Here is a 16,207-nt window from a genome sequence, read left to right on the forward strand (position 1 = left end):
CAGGTCCTGTCATCCTCGGGCACTGTGGCCGTGAGTTCACAGGTCCTGTCATCCTCGGCACTGTGGCCGTGAGTTCACAGGTCCTGGTGGGATTGTACAGAGGGCCAGTGACTGCTGTCTGCACGGGGATTCTGAGTGCCATGACAACTAGACGGCTGCTCCGGGCTGCGTGAGGGACCGGGGGCACCGGAGCTTGGTCCTGTGGTAATCCATAAAGTGACAGCCTTCTGTTTGCTCTAGGAACTCACATGAAAGCCATGCCGTGATGAGCCAGAGGTACCTGCTCAAGTGGAGCGTCCCTCTCGGACACGTGGATGTGATTGAGTACAATGGAGGCTCTGATGCAGGGGAGCACAGCCGGCACCACGCTGCACACTCTCCTGAGAGCCTGGCTGTGGTGGCCAATGCGAAGCCACGTAAGTGACAGCCCTGCCCGAGGTCCTGTGGGCTGCACAAGCCTGGCCCCAATTCCCCACTGGAACTGGGATGGCATGCCAGTTGGGACAGCTCAGTCTGTCGGTCTGTCTGTCTGACACGACAGAGCCCTGTCTCTGCGCCTCATTGGTCAAAGGTGGTATGTGAAGACCACAGGCAGGCTCTGCTCTCTGCTGACTGTCTCCTCTTTTCCTTGGTTCCTCACCTCCAGCTCATGTGTGTGGCCTTCACAGTGAGGTGGGAGAGACAGCAGTGCTGTGGGTGACTCAGCACTGCACAGTGGAGGGACAGCAGTGCTGTGGGTTACTCAGCAAGTACAGTGGAGGGACAGCAGTGCTGTGGGTTACTCAGCAAGTACAGTGGAGGGACAGCAGTACTGTGGGTGACTCAGCAAGTACAGTGGAGGGACAGCAGTATGTGGGTGACTCAGCACTGCACAGTGGTTGGAATCACTATCACTGGTCACTGTTTGGCCTGGAGATTTTAATCTGAGAGCAGGAGCCATTGCCATTCCCCCTGCCTGTTTAAACCGGAAGAAAGACTAGCTAGATTTAATTTCATCGGTGACCTCTGCTTCTGGACCGATTAAACCGGCGAATGGGAACGCTCTGTGAACCTTAACAAGTGTTAACCTTCAGATTAATTTGTTTCTGACACATCCAGAAGCACGAAAGCCTACACTGAAATTCACTCGGCCTTTTGGTTGGACATGAGCATTTAGGGGAAATCCCTTCTGCTCCTCTAATGTTAGGCCATTTCAGCTCGGTCATCCCCTAGTAGGCCAACTCTCTGAACACAGTATTGGTCATCGCCTAGTAGGCTAGCCCTCTGAACACAGTATCAGCTATTAGACTCTTGAATGTGCCCCCCTACTTAAAGCAAGATGCACCTTTATCTAGACTCTCAGCTAGAGCTGAAATACCACAGAGCAGCCTACAGCCTCCCGGTGGATTGCAGGGAGATGGGCAGCGTGAGGAGGGAGGGAGGAGTGGAGGGAGGGAAGAGTGGAGGGAGGGAGGAGTTGAGGGAGGGAAGAGTGAAGGGAGGGAGGAGTGGAGGGAGGGAGGAGTGGAGGGAGGGCACTTGGGAAGGGAATGTCTTTCCGAAATGTCACAATTTGTTCCAATTTTATCCAAAGGGGAAACTGGATATTTTTCTACGCTGCCATTAGAACACCCATTAAATTACTCAGGGGTGTCTGTTGCAGGTTGTGTTGGGCCTCTGTGAACAGCGAGGACTGCTTTATACTGCGGTCAGTCCTAAAGTGTGTTTGTAGCCAGGGTTGACCTTCAGTGTTCAGACAGCCACTGATGACTCTGATCCAGAGTGGGAGCACAGACTCACATTTTTTTTAAAAAAGCATCTTTCTGTTGGTGACGTGTGCTAGGCAAATGGAGAATGGGGTCAGGATCAGTAAGAAACCTTTAGAGAAAATACAAAGCAGGATGGCTTGACCAGCTCCTGTGGAAGGGAAAGCCGGAAAAGAATTCCTTCTCTTGGAGGCCTGTGTTGTGACCTTTGCATCCCAACTTCTGTGTGCAGCTGAGTCGTCCCGGACAACCACCACCTCTTCCATAGCACTGTGCCAGCCATAGCAGGCGCTAACCACAGGAAAGTGGGGGGTGGGGGGAAGGAGCCAGCTGGCAGAGTGGAGCGGAGCAGAGCCAGGCTTGCCCACTGTCTCAGGGTGAGGTGTGGGATTGGAGGCTGAGTGTGGAGCAGCTCAGGGGAGCTACTCCCCAGCAGAGGGCTACTGCCCTCATGCTGAGCTCAGAAGCATTGCTCTATGTCCTGTTAAGAAGAATGTGGGGAGTCCTCAGAGACCTGTAGACCACACTTTGCAGGCTGGTGTTGATTTCCTGTCTTTAAGCAAGCTCAGAGGGAGATTACCTCAGGGAAAGGCAGTTTCTAGCAGCAGTTTTTTTACACTCTTCAGCAGTGAGACAGTCGTTCCACCTTCTGGAGCTTTGCTCTGCTTTTCACTGTGGGTATATGCCCATGCCTTGGCTTGGTGCATTTCACTGTGGGTATCTGCCCATGCCTTGGCTTGGTGTGTATCATCATCCTGCTTCCTATACTGGTGGAGTGCTGAGCCCTTTGAGGTGGTGACTTAGTGGGCATGTGACTTTGTTAATGTCTCCCTTGATTATAGCATGCTGTATAGACAGGATCTGTAAGACAAATTAAGGGCCTTGCCGTCCCCAGGGGGCATTGCAGTTTAATGATGTGGCATGGTTGTTCATGTTTATTTATCACGAGCCTATGGGTCCCACGAGCTCCAAGTGAATGTGGCACAGACCAGGCTATCCCGAAGAAAATTCTAGGAGCAGGCTTTCTGATGCATAGACCGTGTGCACTGTGTGGCACATCCCATAATAGAATCATGGATAAAAGTTTTGGCAGATAAAAGGGAGACTGTGTTCTCAGAAACAGTGTCTTTTAAGAACTAGCTGCTGGAAAAGACAGAGGGTTCTGCAGATTGAGGTGGGTACCCTGACTCACCCTTGCACTCGGCTGGTGACCCCAGCTTGCAGCTGTACTGGCTTGGGTACTCCTGAAGGAGCCATGGTTGCGGGGTGACTGCAAACGTCCAACCAGCCGGCCCTGGGGTCCATGGGATACTAGCCCCGGGATGCCCCCTTCTCTCCATGGAACACAGAAATGGAAACGCAGCGAGTCCACATCTGAGAGGCACACACAACAGCGATGACTAAATCTAGAAGGGCTGTGTGAGTGGCATGACTCCCAGGCTGTCCGTACTCCCTTGCTGAGGTTCAGTGAAATGCCAGCTATATCTAAGGTGTCAGATATGATGCTTTGATGTCTGTGTGTAAAGCAAGACACACAGAGCAGCCGAGTTGGTTAGGCAGTCATCATCACAGGCAGGAACAGTTTTAGTCTTCTTCGTCTTGATGGGTTAGGCATTTAGGACATGTTGCTGGGTCAGATGGCTCAGCAGGCACTGATCACCATGCCTGACTGGCCTGTGCTTGCTCTTTGCTGCTCACATGGTGGAAGAGAGAATTCTTCCCTTCGGGTTGTCTTGTGTAATGGGTGTCTTCCTGCGTTTGCTACTGCTGCTGCAGACAGCAGGCCTGCTGCTCTGTCTAACACTAGATACTGGGAAGGGGCTGGACTGGGTGTGTCCAGATCCACCTCACAGCAGGGGCAGCCTGCCTTTAGGATCCAATGAGCCGCCCTCCAGTCAGTCACACCAGCAGCAGGCTGAAGTGGTAGGCAGAGGTCCCTGAGTCTCCCCTGTGCATCCTTTAGAGTTTGGCCTCTGTGTGTCCTTTCCCCTTTCCTGGAGCTTGTTATCCCAGAGGCTGGGTAGAAGTTCTTGTTCTCACTGAAATCATACGACTTTTGTGCTGTTTTGAATGACTGTAACATTCAGCGCTGGAAGCTTGGTCTGTTGTTTTGTGTTGGAGGCAGGATGTGGGTGTCACTGCCTAGCAACCAGTGCTGGGGAAGGGTGAGGCTGTGCCAGCAGAAGCAGCAAGGAGCTACCCCGACACAGCACCAAGCAGCCAGAAAACAGGCTTCAGGTGGAGGTAGGGCATGAGTGTTAGTTGTATTGAGTTTCCACAATGGACTTTGCCTATAGAGAGGGGCCTGGGAAGCAGTGGCCTGGGCTCCTCTGGAGACCCATGGGTTGGGTTAACCATTCGGATCTCCTGAAATGGCTTTGGAAAGTGTGTGCTTTCCCAGGGCCAGTTTAAAAGGTTTCACTGACTTTTCAGACTGTGGCTCATGGTTGGGAAGAGAAAGATGATGATCCATCTGTTGGGTAACTTGCCCCTCTGTGCACACCGGAAACAGACCAAAGAATCGGGTCCTCGTTTTTCTATGTCAGATGGTTACTTTGTGCACAGTCCACAGGTGACCTGGGCACTCAGGGTATATAGGATCCCACTTGACTTCTGCTGGTCTCCATCAAAGTAAGAACAGGTCCCCGGTGGTACTTCTGCAGTCTTGCTGTGTTTAACATACCCATGCCAGATCATATGATAATTTGACATCTGAACCCAAAACACAATGATCCAACAAGATCCCTAGTGTTTCCATCTCCTTGAAAAATTGTCTTTCAACTTGTGGTTAACACGTGATAATTAGAAATGTTTGTGGGGCACAGTGTGACATTTTGGTCCTGACAGAACACATCTTGACTGATCTGAGTACTTAATGCCACCACCTCCTTGTCATTCCTCTGCATCTGGAGCTTCGTGTCACCTCTCTTCCAGCTATCCACAGGTTGCTGTAAACTATAGTCACATTACACCTCCTAGGGCTTTGTCTGCACCTATCTGGAGCCCCCTCTTCAATCTCCCTTTCCTCTCCCCACTCCCAGCCGCTGGCGTAACTGTTCCTCATTCAGACTCTCTTCTTGCCTTTCTCATATGGTATTTATCTTTCTGGGTCTGACTTATTTCATTTAGCACAGTGTACTCCGGTGCCATCCAGTTTGCCATTGATGGCAGGGCTCAATGCTGTCACTGGGTGTAATTTTCCATTGTGTGTACCACATTCTCATTATCAGTTCTGTCTGCTGATAGACACCGCAGTTGATTCTGTGTCAGGCACTTGTGACAAGGGCTGAAATCAGTGCAGGTGTAACACTGTCTCTGTCTCTCTCTCTGTCTCTCTCTGTCTGTCTGTCTCTCTGTCTCTGTCTCTGTCTCTCTCTCTGTCTCTCTGTCTCTCTCTCTCTCCTTCCCTGAGATACAGACTCCAGTAGGATAGCTGGAGCATGTGGAGTGTTAGGGGTTTTCTGCAAAACCTCCCTACTGTTCTCTGAGGGTGGCTCTAGCACCAAGTGATAATTCCCCTTTCTCGGAGTTCTTGCCTATATTTGCTATTTTGTTTTCTGATGGTAGCCATTCTCACTGGTGTGAGGTGAGGTTTGATGTGGCTTTCCACAGTGCACGTGGACTTATTGGGCACATGTGTGTCTTACTCTTAGACATGTCTGTTCAGATTATTTGCCTGTTTTTCGTCACATTAGTTGGGTTTCATTAGAGATGGCAGATGCTGGCCCTTTGTCACATGCTAACTCGCAGGACAGGTGTTCTTATGTCTTCCAAGGCTCATCAGCCAATTGCTCCTTTTGCTGTGTAGAAACGTCCCAGTTTGATACGATGCCATTCTTCTGACCTTGATTTGTTGCCTCACCCTACACAGAAGCCAAATGGGAACCCTGGACTTTGCTCTCACCCAGCAGCCAGGCATCAGACGCCTTAACCCAGGGAAGGGGACCTTTGAGGAGGTGAGGACAGGGACACAGCCTGGAGCTGGTTGCTCTATCAGAGGACAGCAATTCCTCGCAGTTCCTGCTGGCTCTTGGGAGATGGAGAAACTCAGAGGAAGTGTTGGGAAGAAAAATGTTTGCTCTGAGATGAGGTTGGTGGCTGCCGCAGGAGGCAGCACCTGGGAGCCTGTTCTGACTGGCGCTGACTGCTTTCCTCCACGCCAGCTCCTGCATCCCCCTCTTTACAACCCTGTAGAAGAGCCTCAGCCTGGGTATGGGAAACTCTCTGCCCCTGACACCCCTCAGCCAGTGTCAGGGACAGTAAGTGGTTCTGTTTCCAGACTTGGCGAGGGTCGTGTCGGCATCTCCCACACTCCCCGAGGTATTGTAGATGTCCTGGCTGTTGACACAGCCACACAGCCCCTTCCTTGTTTGTCACATTAGATTCCATTCAGCTTACACCCTGCATTTTCTGACTAGTTCTAGGGATTTCCATAGAAACGGGGAAGGGGGGCAGTGCAATGCAGGAGGCCGAGTCTCTGAGAAAGCCCAGGAAAGACTCGGAGCAATTGTGTGCCAGCTGCCGGCAATAGGGAGTCGGCCCACGGGTCTAAGATTCTTGGAGTTTGTCACCAGGTAGCTGGAAACCAGCTCTAACAAAATACCTGACTATGGATTTTGACTTGATAAAGTTTAGGCTAGAGGGCAAGAAGAGTTCTCTGCACAGAGGAGCGTTTGAGAGTGCTCTGCTTGAGGCCTTTCACCTTGAGCAGAGGTGCTAGGCTTGGCACCTGTCACTGGGATCTTTCATGGTTCTTCTATGTCCCCAGCATCTGCCACTAAGGCTCCAGTGGCACTTGGTACATTTTCCTGTGTTGGAGGGAGGTGAGCACACCCCCTTATAAAGTGGCCTCCCTTCCTGCCCTAGGTTCACATCAGTGATGGTATGTGTGGGTATGCGCGTACGCACAGTTTTTCTTTCTTTATTAAATATTTTTAAGCTGAGGAGATGGCTAAAGTGCTTGCTGTGTAAGGTGGAGCCATGATGCAGTCCCGTTGTCTCTTCCCCAAGTGGGTAGGACAAGGTTGGCTGTGGGCTGTGTCCCCTTATTTCTTCCCTTCTGAGGAAGGTCTCCAGGTGTGTGAGGTGAGGTAAACAACCTTACCGTGGATCCTCCTGTCTCTGGTCACCTCCTTGCCCTCCAGCAGCCTCTGTTCAGGACTCTGCCTGGGCCACCCGCTGCTTGTTCTCCTTGGAGGGAAATGGACACCAGAGGAAGAGCCTAGATACAACTTGGAGCTTGAAGGGATCCAAAAATGGCTGGTCTAAGTAGAAACATTTTTCTCCGCTTAAACATGTGGCTCTCTCGCAAGGGGAGTGGGAGGGAGAAAGGTTTTCTTTCCAAATCCAGACACCAATGGCATCTTCTCGACGTGCTCAGTTTAGAAACGCTTGCCAGGAAGCTGGTGTCCCTTCTGGTTCTCAGATGAGAAGTGAGGAGGCTGGAGCGGAGTCCCTAGACCGCCTGGTACAGACCTGCCTCCACTATACAGATGTCCGCTATGTGACATTTGTCATGCACAGTGGCCCAAGGTGTGACTGTGACCAGTGGGGGCACTCGCTCTCAAAGGGTTCACCAACCGAACAGCAGTACAAATAAAATTATACTCTTTTTGGCTTAAACTGGGTATGGGGTTGTGGTAAAGCAAAAGAACGGTGGTGGAGAACATATAGACAGTATGCATACAGATACACCTGAGACATTTACTGCATTGGTTAAAGGCATTAGTGATAAGCTCAGAGTCGCCAGTGTTCCTCAGACATGTTGCTTTCTAAAGGAAGGAAGCAAAGGCCCTTTTCCCTGGAGGAGTTTAACCAAGAGTGAGCCCACATTAGAGTTTCTCCGGCCTCTTTGTAGCTATCAGTCTCTGCCTACAATCGTCTGTTGTAAGAATCTGAGGCCATGCCTGCCTGAATGCAGTCTTGTCTGTCCCCGTCCCTGTCTCTCTGTCCCTCACAAAGGTCCTTTGCTCTGTCTTTCATTGACCAGCAAAGAAAGCATCACGCGGGGAAAGAATGAGGGACGCTTTACAGAAGTCCTTAAGGGAGGAGACGTGGCCTGGTACTCACGCACCCCGTTAGCCCAGGCAGCAAACAGCAAGCAGAGGTTGTCAGGCAATACCTGTGTGCTGCTCTCGGCGTCTGTGTGGTATAGATTGCATAAGGTTCCTTTCAACTATTTGCTATCTCCAGCATTTATTACCATAACATACATGGACTCGAGTGCATTGATTGCCCTCTGGGACAGGTATGGAAGAGTGCATATCGGTTTTTTGTTTGTTTGTTTGTTCTGTTTGTTTGTTTGTTCTGTTTGTTTGTTCTGTTTGTTTGTTTGTTTGTTTTTGAGACAGGGTTTCTCTGTATAGCCCTGGCTGTCCTGGAACTCACTTTGTAGACTAGACTGGCCTCGAACTCAGAAATCCGCCTGCCTCTGCCTCTGCCCCCCCCCCCCCAGTACTGGGATTAAAGGCGTGCGCCTAAAGCTGTGTATTAGCTTGGGTTGTAAAAGTTGGTTACATGGGAACTGTAAGCAAGGTTGATTCTTACATGGTTCTCTTAAAAGCAGTTAAACAAACAGTCTGAGTACACAAATGTACTAGCTGGGTTTGCGTGCCAACTTGATACAAGCTGGAGTTATCACAGAGAAAGGAGCCTCCCTTGAGGAAATGCCTCCATGAGATCCAGCTGTAAGGCATTTTCTCAATTAGTGATCAAGGGTAGGAGGGCCCCTTGTGGGTGGTGCCATCTCTGGGCTGGTAGTCTTGGGTTCTATAAGAGAGCAAGCTGAGCAAGCCAGGGGAAGCAAGCCAGTAAAGAACATCCCTCCATGGCCTCTGCATCGGCTCTTGATTCCTGACCTGCTTGAGTTCCAGTCCCGAGTTCCTTTGATGAACAGCAGTGTGGAAATGTAAGCTGAATAAACCCTCTCCTCCCCAACTTGCTTCTTGGTCATGATGTTTGTGCAGGAATAGAAACCCTGACTAAGACAACAGAACAACATAATCCATCTTGAGTCTTAAGTGACCTCAAGATGTATTATTAACTGAGCTGTGAGGTCCAGCAAAGTTCCAGTCTCAGAACGCCAGAACATTGTCAGAATTCCGGATCGACACAATTCAGCCCTCATGTGTGTGAACCATGGTAAAATCAGGTCCTCATTCTGAGCAGCCCCTCGTGGGATGCTGTCTTTACACAGAGTGGTTCTTCCTCAGGGAGGCAGCGTGCGTTTGAGATACATGCAGTTATGAAGTCTTTATCATGGGAGTATAGAGCCGTGCCTCAGACACAGGGAGAAGAGAATGAAGGCTGGGACAAGCCGTGCGGCTCTCAGGACAGAGTGCAAAGTCATCTTGCAGACCTCTTGGGCAGGGTTATCACGAGGCTGAAGAGGTCAGCAGCGGAGTCTGAACCCCAGCTGGGCACTGCTTAGCCCAGACCCTAGAGGACCCTAGAGGCAGAGCCATGGCCAGGCAGCCGTCCCACTGGGACCCAGACACCAAGGCCCCATGCCCTGGTCAGCTCAACCGAATCTCTGCTGCTGACTCTGGGGTCCAGCTCTTTCCCTGGCTGGCCCTGTGGTGATTTATGTGTATGAAAGTGGGAAAAGGCCAGGATGAACAGTGAGATGGTTTACAGCCTAGGCTTTGAGTGCAGTCCTGAGTTCAGATCCCTCCTGCCTCTGCATGACAGCTTGGAGGGAGACTGAGGGTCTGTCCTCAGCACTCATGTACCTGTGGGGTCTGGAGGTACAGTGCGTGCAATCACCCCTTGAGCCCCTCAAGCCTTCCACAAGTGGTGGTGCTGGTCTGGCTCTTGGGGCTTGGCTGGTAAGAACCGACAGCGGACACAGAGGGCAGGGTGCTCGCCACCTCCTGACCCAAGTTTGCCATTTCTAGTCCTTTCTAAATGTTTGACTTTGGGAAAATCCTTAGGGAAATCTGTGCTGTTGGCGATCCCTCAGGGATTAGGAATTTGATTGAGGTTAAATTTTACATCTGCTATTTCTTACGAATAATGATTATGCTTAAAATTAGGGGCCTTAGGATGTAGCTCAGTTGACAAAATGCTTTCCTAGTATGCGTAAGCCCTAAGTCTCATGCCCAGAGCAGCATAGGACAGCGTGGTGATACACACTTAGGACCTTAGCCATCCCAAGGTAGAGAGGCAAGAGGGTCGTGAGTTCAAGGTCATCCTCAACTACTTAGGACTTTGGGGACATCCTGAAATTCTCTCTTCCATCTGTTTCCTCATCCATTTATAGCTCCTCTCTCTCTCTCTCTCTCTCTCTCTCTCTCTCTCTTTCTCTCTCTCTCCCTCCTCCTCCTCCTCCTCCTCCTCCTCTTCCCTCTCTCCCTCCCTCTCGGTTCGATTACAAAACACCAGTCAAATTGCGAAACCATCTATTAGATAATTCAGCAGTGTCTTTTAAAAGAGTGGAATTCATCAAAGATAAATTGTGACGCTGTTCTAGTCTCATGCAGGTGAAGGTTGAGACACTCCTGGAGTGAGTGCAGGGACAGGGGGCTGGGACCAGGACAAGAACCATGAGCAGAGACTGATGGCACTTGGAAGTGACAGGGGCAGTGAGTTCTGTGTCATTCCTGAGCATCACAGTTCTGTGGGACAAGATGCCAACCACTTGTAAGGCAGGTGGAGGGCATCATTCTATACATGTAAAATTGTTTCAGAATAGCAATTAGCAAAGAACAACTCCCAAATGCCTGAGGCTATTTTTTTTTAATCATTCTAGATCCTCCCCAATTAAAAAAAAAAAAAAAAAAAAGCAAAGCAAAGCAAAACTACAATGTATTTCGGTGCCGCCCCAGGCCGGGTACGGTAAGTGGCGCTGCCCCAGGCCGGGTACGGTAAGCAGCTCTCCTCTTTCTTCTCCGTTTTCAGACAAAGTTTACATGGGGCCAGGGCAGCTGTACCAGGATCTGCAGAACCTACTGCACGACCTGAACGTTGTTGGCCAGATCTCGCAGCTGATAGGAAACCTCCGAGGGAGCTATCAGGTAACGGGGCCTCCTGAACGGGACAGAACACTGCTGTGGCTTCCAGGTCTGTGAACACGGCTTTGTCTCTGAGTTCTCCCGAGTGGAGCACTCAGATGGGCGGGTGTCTCTGAGGAGCAGGCCCTGCTCCACTCTTCTGTTGTTTGGGCCAGCGTGGCTTTCCTCCCTGCTGCGGTACTTGAGCCTCTATTATGTCTCTGTGTGATCAATCTCCAAGGGAGTTTATCACCGGTCGTGAACACAATGGTGTCTCCCTGGGGTTTCCATGCCAGAGCTCTGCTTTTTCCCTCCTTCTAAGTGTGTGTGCAAGAAAAGTGTGCTGGCTCATGCCTATAATCACAGCCCTCGGTAGCATGAGGCAGGAGGATTGCCTGGGCTGCATCTTTCCAGGCCAAACCAGGCTAGAGTGAGACTTTGTCACAAAAACAAAGCAAAAGCAACAAAGGCTAATGGACACGTTATTCCTCTGTAGAACTTAAACCAGTCAGTAGCCCATGATTGGACGTCGGGCTTACAGCGGCTGATCCTGAGGAAAGAAGATGCCATCAGAGCTGCCGACCGCTGCAGGATCCAGTTACAGCTCCCGGGAAAGCAGGACAAGTCAGTAATTCTAAAACAGAAACGGAGCGGTTCTTTGTCAGATGTGTTTTCTGGTTCAGTGGCTCATTACATGGTGGACTGTGCAGGCTGACTGTAGGTGTACCATGCAGTCTGTAAAGGGAGTGCCCCTCTTCTCCGGCAGGTCAGGGCGGCCCACGTTCTTCACCGCTGTGTTCAATACGTTTACACCAGCCATCAAGGAGTCCTGGGTCAGCAGCCTGCAGATGGCCAAGCTGGCCCTTGGTAAGACACAGGGTTTAAGCTGACTGGGCATGCTCCATTAAGAAAGGGATGTTTCAGGGACGTCAGAGAGGTCGTGTGATTGTGCATACACCTGAGAGAGTGAAACCAGGGTAGAGAGGAAACATCTTGTGACTTGGAAGCAGAGCTTGACGTGGAAAAGTTACAAGTTTGTATTCTAACTCAGGGCCTGCAGAACGCCTGGTATATTGTGACTATTGAGCACAAGGGTGGGCCCCTGGGGCTAAAGCCCTGGTCCAGAGCCTGAAACCCTGGCATGGAGAAGTTATCAAGGAGCAGAAAGGACAGAACATCTCAGCTTCCGTGCTCAGCCCCTCCTGTCACAGGGAGTGTAGTGTGTCATATACCTTGTCACTCAGGGCTCACAGCTTGAAGCATCAGTCCTGTGGTTTTCCTTTGCTAGATATGGATAGATGTTTGCTGGTTCATGTATCCTTTTAGCCTGTGTAGGTAGATAGGTAGGTAGGTGGATGGATGGATGGATGGATGGATGGATGGATGGACGGACGGACGGACAGACAGACAGACAGACAGACAGACAGACAGACAGACAGAAATGTAGATGGGTGATAGGTAGGTAGACAAGAAATGATAGGTGAGTTGGCAAATTGATAGATAATCTATAATAAGGTAGATAGACAAAAGGTTGGTACGTAGATGATATATAGTAGGTAGATAGAGTAATAGGTGATAGGTAATTAGTTAGATAGATAGGCATATAGATGAAGGATTATGGGTAGGTAGGTAAGCAGGCAGGCAGAAAGACCCACATAGAGATCCTTCTCTATAGAACTTATATAGAATTCATACACACACAGATCTTTCTTACTCAACGTGCACTTCAGTGCTGTGTGTGTGCATATATGTGGCCTGTGAGTGAATGCTGGTGTGTATGTGCAGGTGTGGGTGTCTGTGCCTATGACTGATTACCTGTATGTGGGTAGGTGTGTATGCATGCTTGTGAAAGCTCTCCAGAGTGCAAACTGTCTGAAAAGAATAAAACAGAAGTCGGCCGTTGCTGGTCCCCTAGGAAAAAGACTCTTACTGTGAAAGGGAGACCCCTGGCCTGACTCAGGACAGGGACATAGCTCTTTGTCCCCTCCCGGGGTGATTCGCTGGGTTGTGCCTCTACAAGCAAAGGGACGACACCTTGTGAGATGACGTGTGTGTAAGCTTACCTGTGCTCACTCAGGGCTAAGGTGGCCATCTTCTTTAGGAGCAAATTACGTCTTCATGTTCATGAAATGAATCTGGGTGGACCCAGCCCATGCTGGTGCGTTCAATGCAGGAACAGACGGGGAGCGTGAGGCCCCATGCCACGCTGCTCAGCTGCAGCAGCAAGTGGTGTCCTCCTCCCACCTCAAGTTAAGGAGAAGGCATTGTTGCTTCCCAAGATAGAATCATTCTTGCTCACATGCTGTGAACGGTTGGGTACAGCTGCAGGGACATGACGGGCGTTCACATTCACCCCAGCAGCTCAGCTCTGCTCTCTCTGAATGTGCCCACAGAGGAGGAGAACCATATGGGGTGGTTCTGTGTGGATGACGATGGCAACCTAGCCAAGAAGGAGACACACCCACTCCTGGTGGGACACATGCCTGTGATGGTAGCCAAGCAGCCAGAGTTCAAGGTGAGAACCCCGGGCAGGCAGTGCCTACTTTTGCAGAACACTTACTTGGGGGACACTACTGTTGGGCCCCGATATTACTAGTTGAGAGGAAATGGTTTTGATAGTCTTGGAAATGGTAGCTGGGAGCCAACCAATAAGGCTCAGCCACTGTCTGCGTGACCTGCTGCTGGCTAAAGTTACTGAACACTCCATGCCCACTGTACTCCAGCATCTCCCTCCTCTGTGATGCCCCAGCCCCACCAACGGTCCCTTTCTGTAGAAGGTCAGGACTCTAATGCCTTTATCTCCTTGATGTAGTGTGCTCCTTGTCTGCTAACGTGCCAGGCACCAAGGTCCAATGGCACTAACAAGGTACTATGTCTTTCTTTAAGAAATAACTTGACACTGTTGTCTCTCTCCTTCGTTCCTGACCCCTAATCCACTTCCTGGGGGCTATCTTGTCCCTGGCTCAAGAGAGCAAACCTTTGGAAGCCTCATAACTCTTGCCCTGTGCACCCACGCAGCTCATGTGTCAGAAAGGCCAGCAGGCACACCATCGACTTTCCTGCTCCTCACTGGACCCTCCTGGCTGATTTGGCATGGGCAACTGGCTTTTGACATAGTTGAGGGGGTTCTAAGACAAAGCCACAAAAGACCTTGGGGATTCCTGTCTGCAAAACCAACATGTAAGACTTACACAGTTGGCTGTTTGTATCCATGGGCTCGAGCCCATGGTTCAGCCGGCAGAGGATGGAAAACATTTTGACTCTGCAATGCTGTCTTCCATTGCAGATTGAATGTGCAGCTTATAACCCCGAACCTTACCTGAGCAATGAAAGTCAACCACCCTCACCCTCCACAGCCCGTGGCTTCCTGTGGGTAAGCACTTTTGCTTGTTGCTAGGGCCAGTTGATGGAGAGCTGGCAGGTGGCTGAGGGGAGCTGAGCAGAGACTACCAGGTTAGGTTTCCAAACGGAGCTCTCCCTGTGAGGTTTGGACTTGGGGATTAAAATGTTGGCTTCTGTCCTTTTTCATCTAAGACTTTTACAGTGGAATAAAGACCCAAGATGACAAACGTAAACGCTGCCACCACCCCTGGCTTTTTAACCCTGGCATCATGGCTGGGATGAATTTGTCCTACACCAAGTCCAATGCTCAGTTGCAGTAGTGCTTTCTGGTTCTTGCACACTAGAAGAACGTCCCTGGGCCTGGGTCCCTGGCCTCTGGGCCCTCCCACTTCCCCTCTTAGTACACATCACTCAAAGTTGACATCCCTGTCCAGGCAGAGCTGCTCCTCAGAGCCGTTGCTAGGAGTGCTCAGAACAGAGCAGCGTGCTGTTTCAGTGTGCCTAACTTGGGACCAGCAGACACACTGTACTCCTCCTGGGTAATAGGTTCCTTCTGAGCAGATCTGTAGCTGCCGCAGCTTAGTGCACACACAGACACTCGTGTAAGCACACACTCACCCGTGACCAGGGACCTGAGGGTTGCCCCTCCTTCCAACAGGGTTCGAGGGGCTTGCTTACTTGTAGTGTGGAATGCATGCAGGAAAGGGAGGAGGGTATGACAGTGTGTTCCGGGATGGAGGGAGGAGCACACAGTGTGCTCCCTGTCCACGCACAGTGTGCCCCTGGCATAACCTCCTTTGGGCTAGGTTCTTTCCAGTTTTTGCCCCTTGAAAGGCTTGTCTTTTCACTACGGATGAGCACTGTGGCACCTTGATGCCAGCTTGCTTAACACCGGCACTAATTTGCTCTCCAGCACGTTATAAGGTGACTGCGTGACTAAGCCCTTGCCTCGTGTACAGAATGAGTGTCTGGAGTAGGATGTGTACACTTGCCATTTCGAAAATAAAGTTGTGTTCATGTTACTGAAAATTTAGAAAGCCAAATTTAACACATTGAAAAGAGAAATGGCTGGGCGGTGGTGCACGCCTTTAATCTCAGCACTCAGGAGGCAGAGGCAGGNGGNTTTNTGAGTTCGAGGCCAGCCTGGTCTACAAAGTGAGTTCCAGGACAGCCAGGGCTACACAGAGAAACCCTGTCTCAAAAAAAACAAAACAAACAAACAAAAAAAAGGCGGGGGGGGGCTCCCTTGGGAACCCTTTCACCTCATTTGCCTTTTCTGAACGTGACTCACACGTGGAAGTCAGTACCACCCTGGGTCAGACTTCTCCGCATCCAGGATCTCGCCTCATCAGAAGTGGTAGCAATTCCAGAAGCACGCCTGACATCACACGCTCTCTCCCTCGCCTCCTCTCTCTTAGATTGGGAGCTGTAGCAACCAGATGGGTCAGGTCGCCATTGTCTCCTTCCAAGGTTCCAACCCCAAAGTCATCGAGTGCTTCAATGTGGAGTCACGCATCCTGTGTATGGTGTACATCCCCGCAGAGGAGTCAAAGCCCCAAGAGACCACAGAAGCCAAGGAGCCAGAAACCACAGCCTCAAGAACACCCCACGTGCCCACCATCTGCCTGGGCACAGAAGAGGGAAGGTATAGAACGTAGAGAGAGAACACACACTGTTGTAGGGATTGTCCTCAGTGAGAGCCATGCCACCTCCCATGTCAGGGTGTGTGAGCCTAGTGTAAGATGCAAGGGGGGACTTCCGGTCAGTCATTGCACGCTAACCTGACCATGCCAGTGGTAATCAATCTGATAAGAGATCTGATAGTTTTTAAAAGGGGTTAATTCTTCTTCTTCTTTTTTTTTTTTAAAGCCAGTTATTCCATTTTGGAATAAAGGAACAATATCTTATAATCCTATGGAACTTTAACACTATTTAATAGAAGATTAAACTAACATTCTAAAATTTATAGGAAGAAAACGAACTATGACCCAGACTCTCTCTTCAAACTATAAAAGTGTATTTATAATGGTTGTGGGTGTTTTTTTTAATTTGGGTTAACATGGGGGGGGGAGGAAGGAGGGAGGTGAGGAGGACACGTGTCATTGGCTGATGCTGACTGGTGCCCGGTCC

The 16,207-nt window shown here is 50.4% G+C and overlaps 1 protein-coding gene across 5 annotated transcripts in view; it reads left to right on the top strand.

The window, feature by feature from the left end:
- Arhgef10 (Rho guanine nucleotide exchange factor 10) overlaps window positions 1-16,207 on the top strand; it is a 90,189-nt gene that overhangs the window by 53,172 nt on the left and 20,810 nt on the right. For all 5 annotated transcript variants that reach the window (XM_029531835.1, XM_021218797.2, XM_021218795.2 and 2 more), the window contains 7 exons: window positions 241-416; window positions 10,644-10,759; window positions 11,232-11,359; window positions 11,502-11,602; window positions 13,129-13,250; window positions 14,022-14,108; window positions 15,496-15,722. In XM_029531835.1, coding sequence (XP_029387695.1) covers window positions 241-416; window positions 10,644-10,759; window positions 11,232-11,359; window positions 11,502-11,602; window positions 13,129-13,250; window positions 14,022-14,108; window positions 15,496-15,722 — 957 coding nt within the window. The remainder of the gene's footprint in view (window positions 1-240; window positions 417-10,643; window positions 10,760-11,231; window positions 11,360-11,501; window positions 11,603-13,128; window positions 13,251-14,021; window positions 14,109-15,495; window positions 15,723-16,207) is intronic.

This window comes from Mus pahari, chromosome 19 (assembly GCF_900095145.1).
Source record: "Mus pahari chromosome 19, PAHARI_EIJ_v1.1, whole genome shotgun sequence".
NCBI lineage: Eukaryota > Metazoa > Chordata > Mammalia > Rodentia > Muridae > Mus > Mus pahari.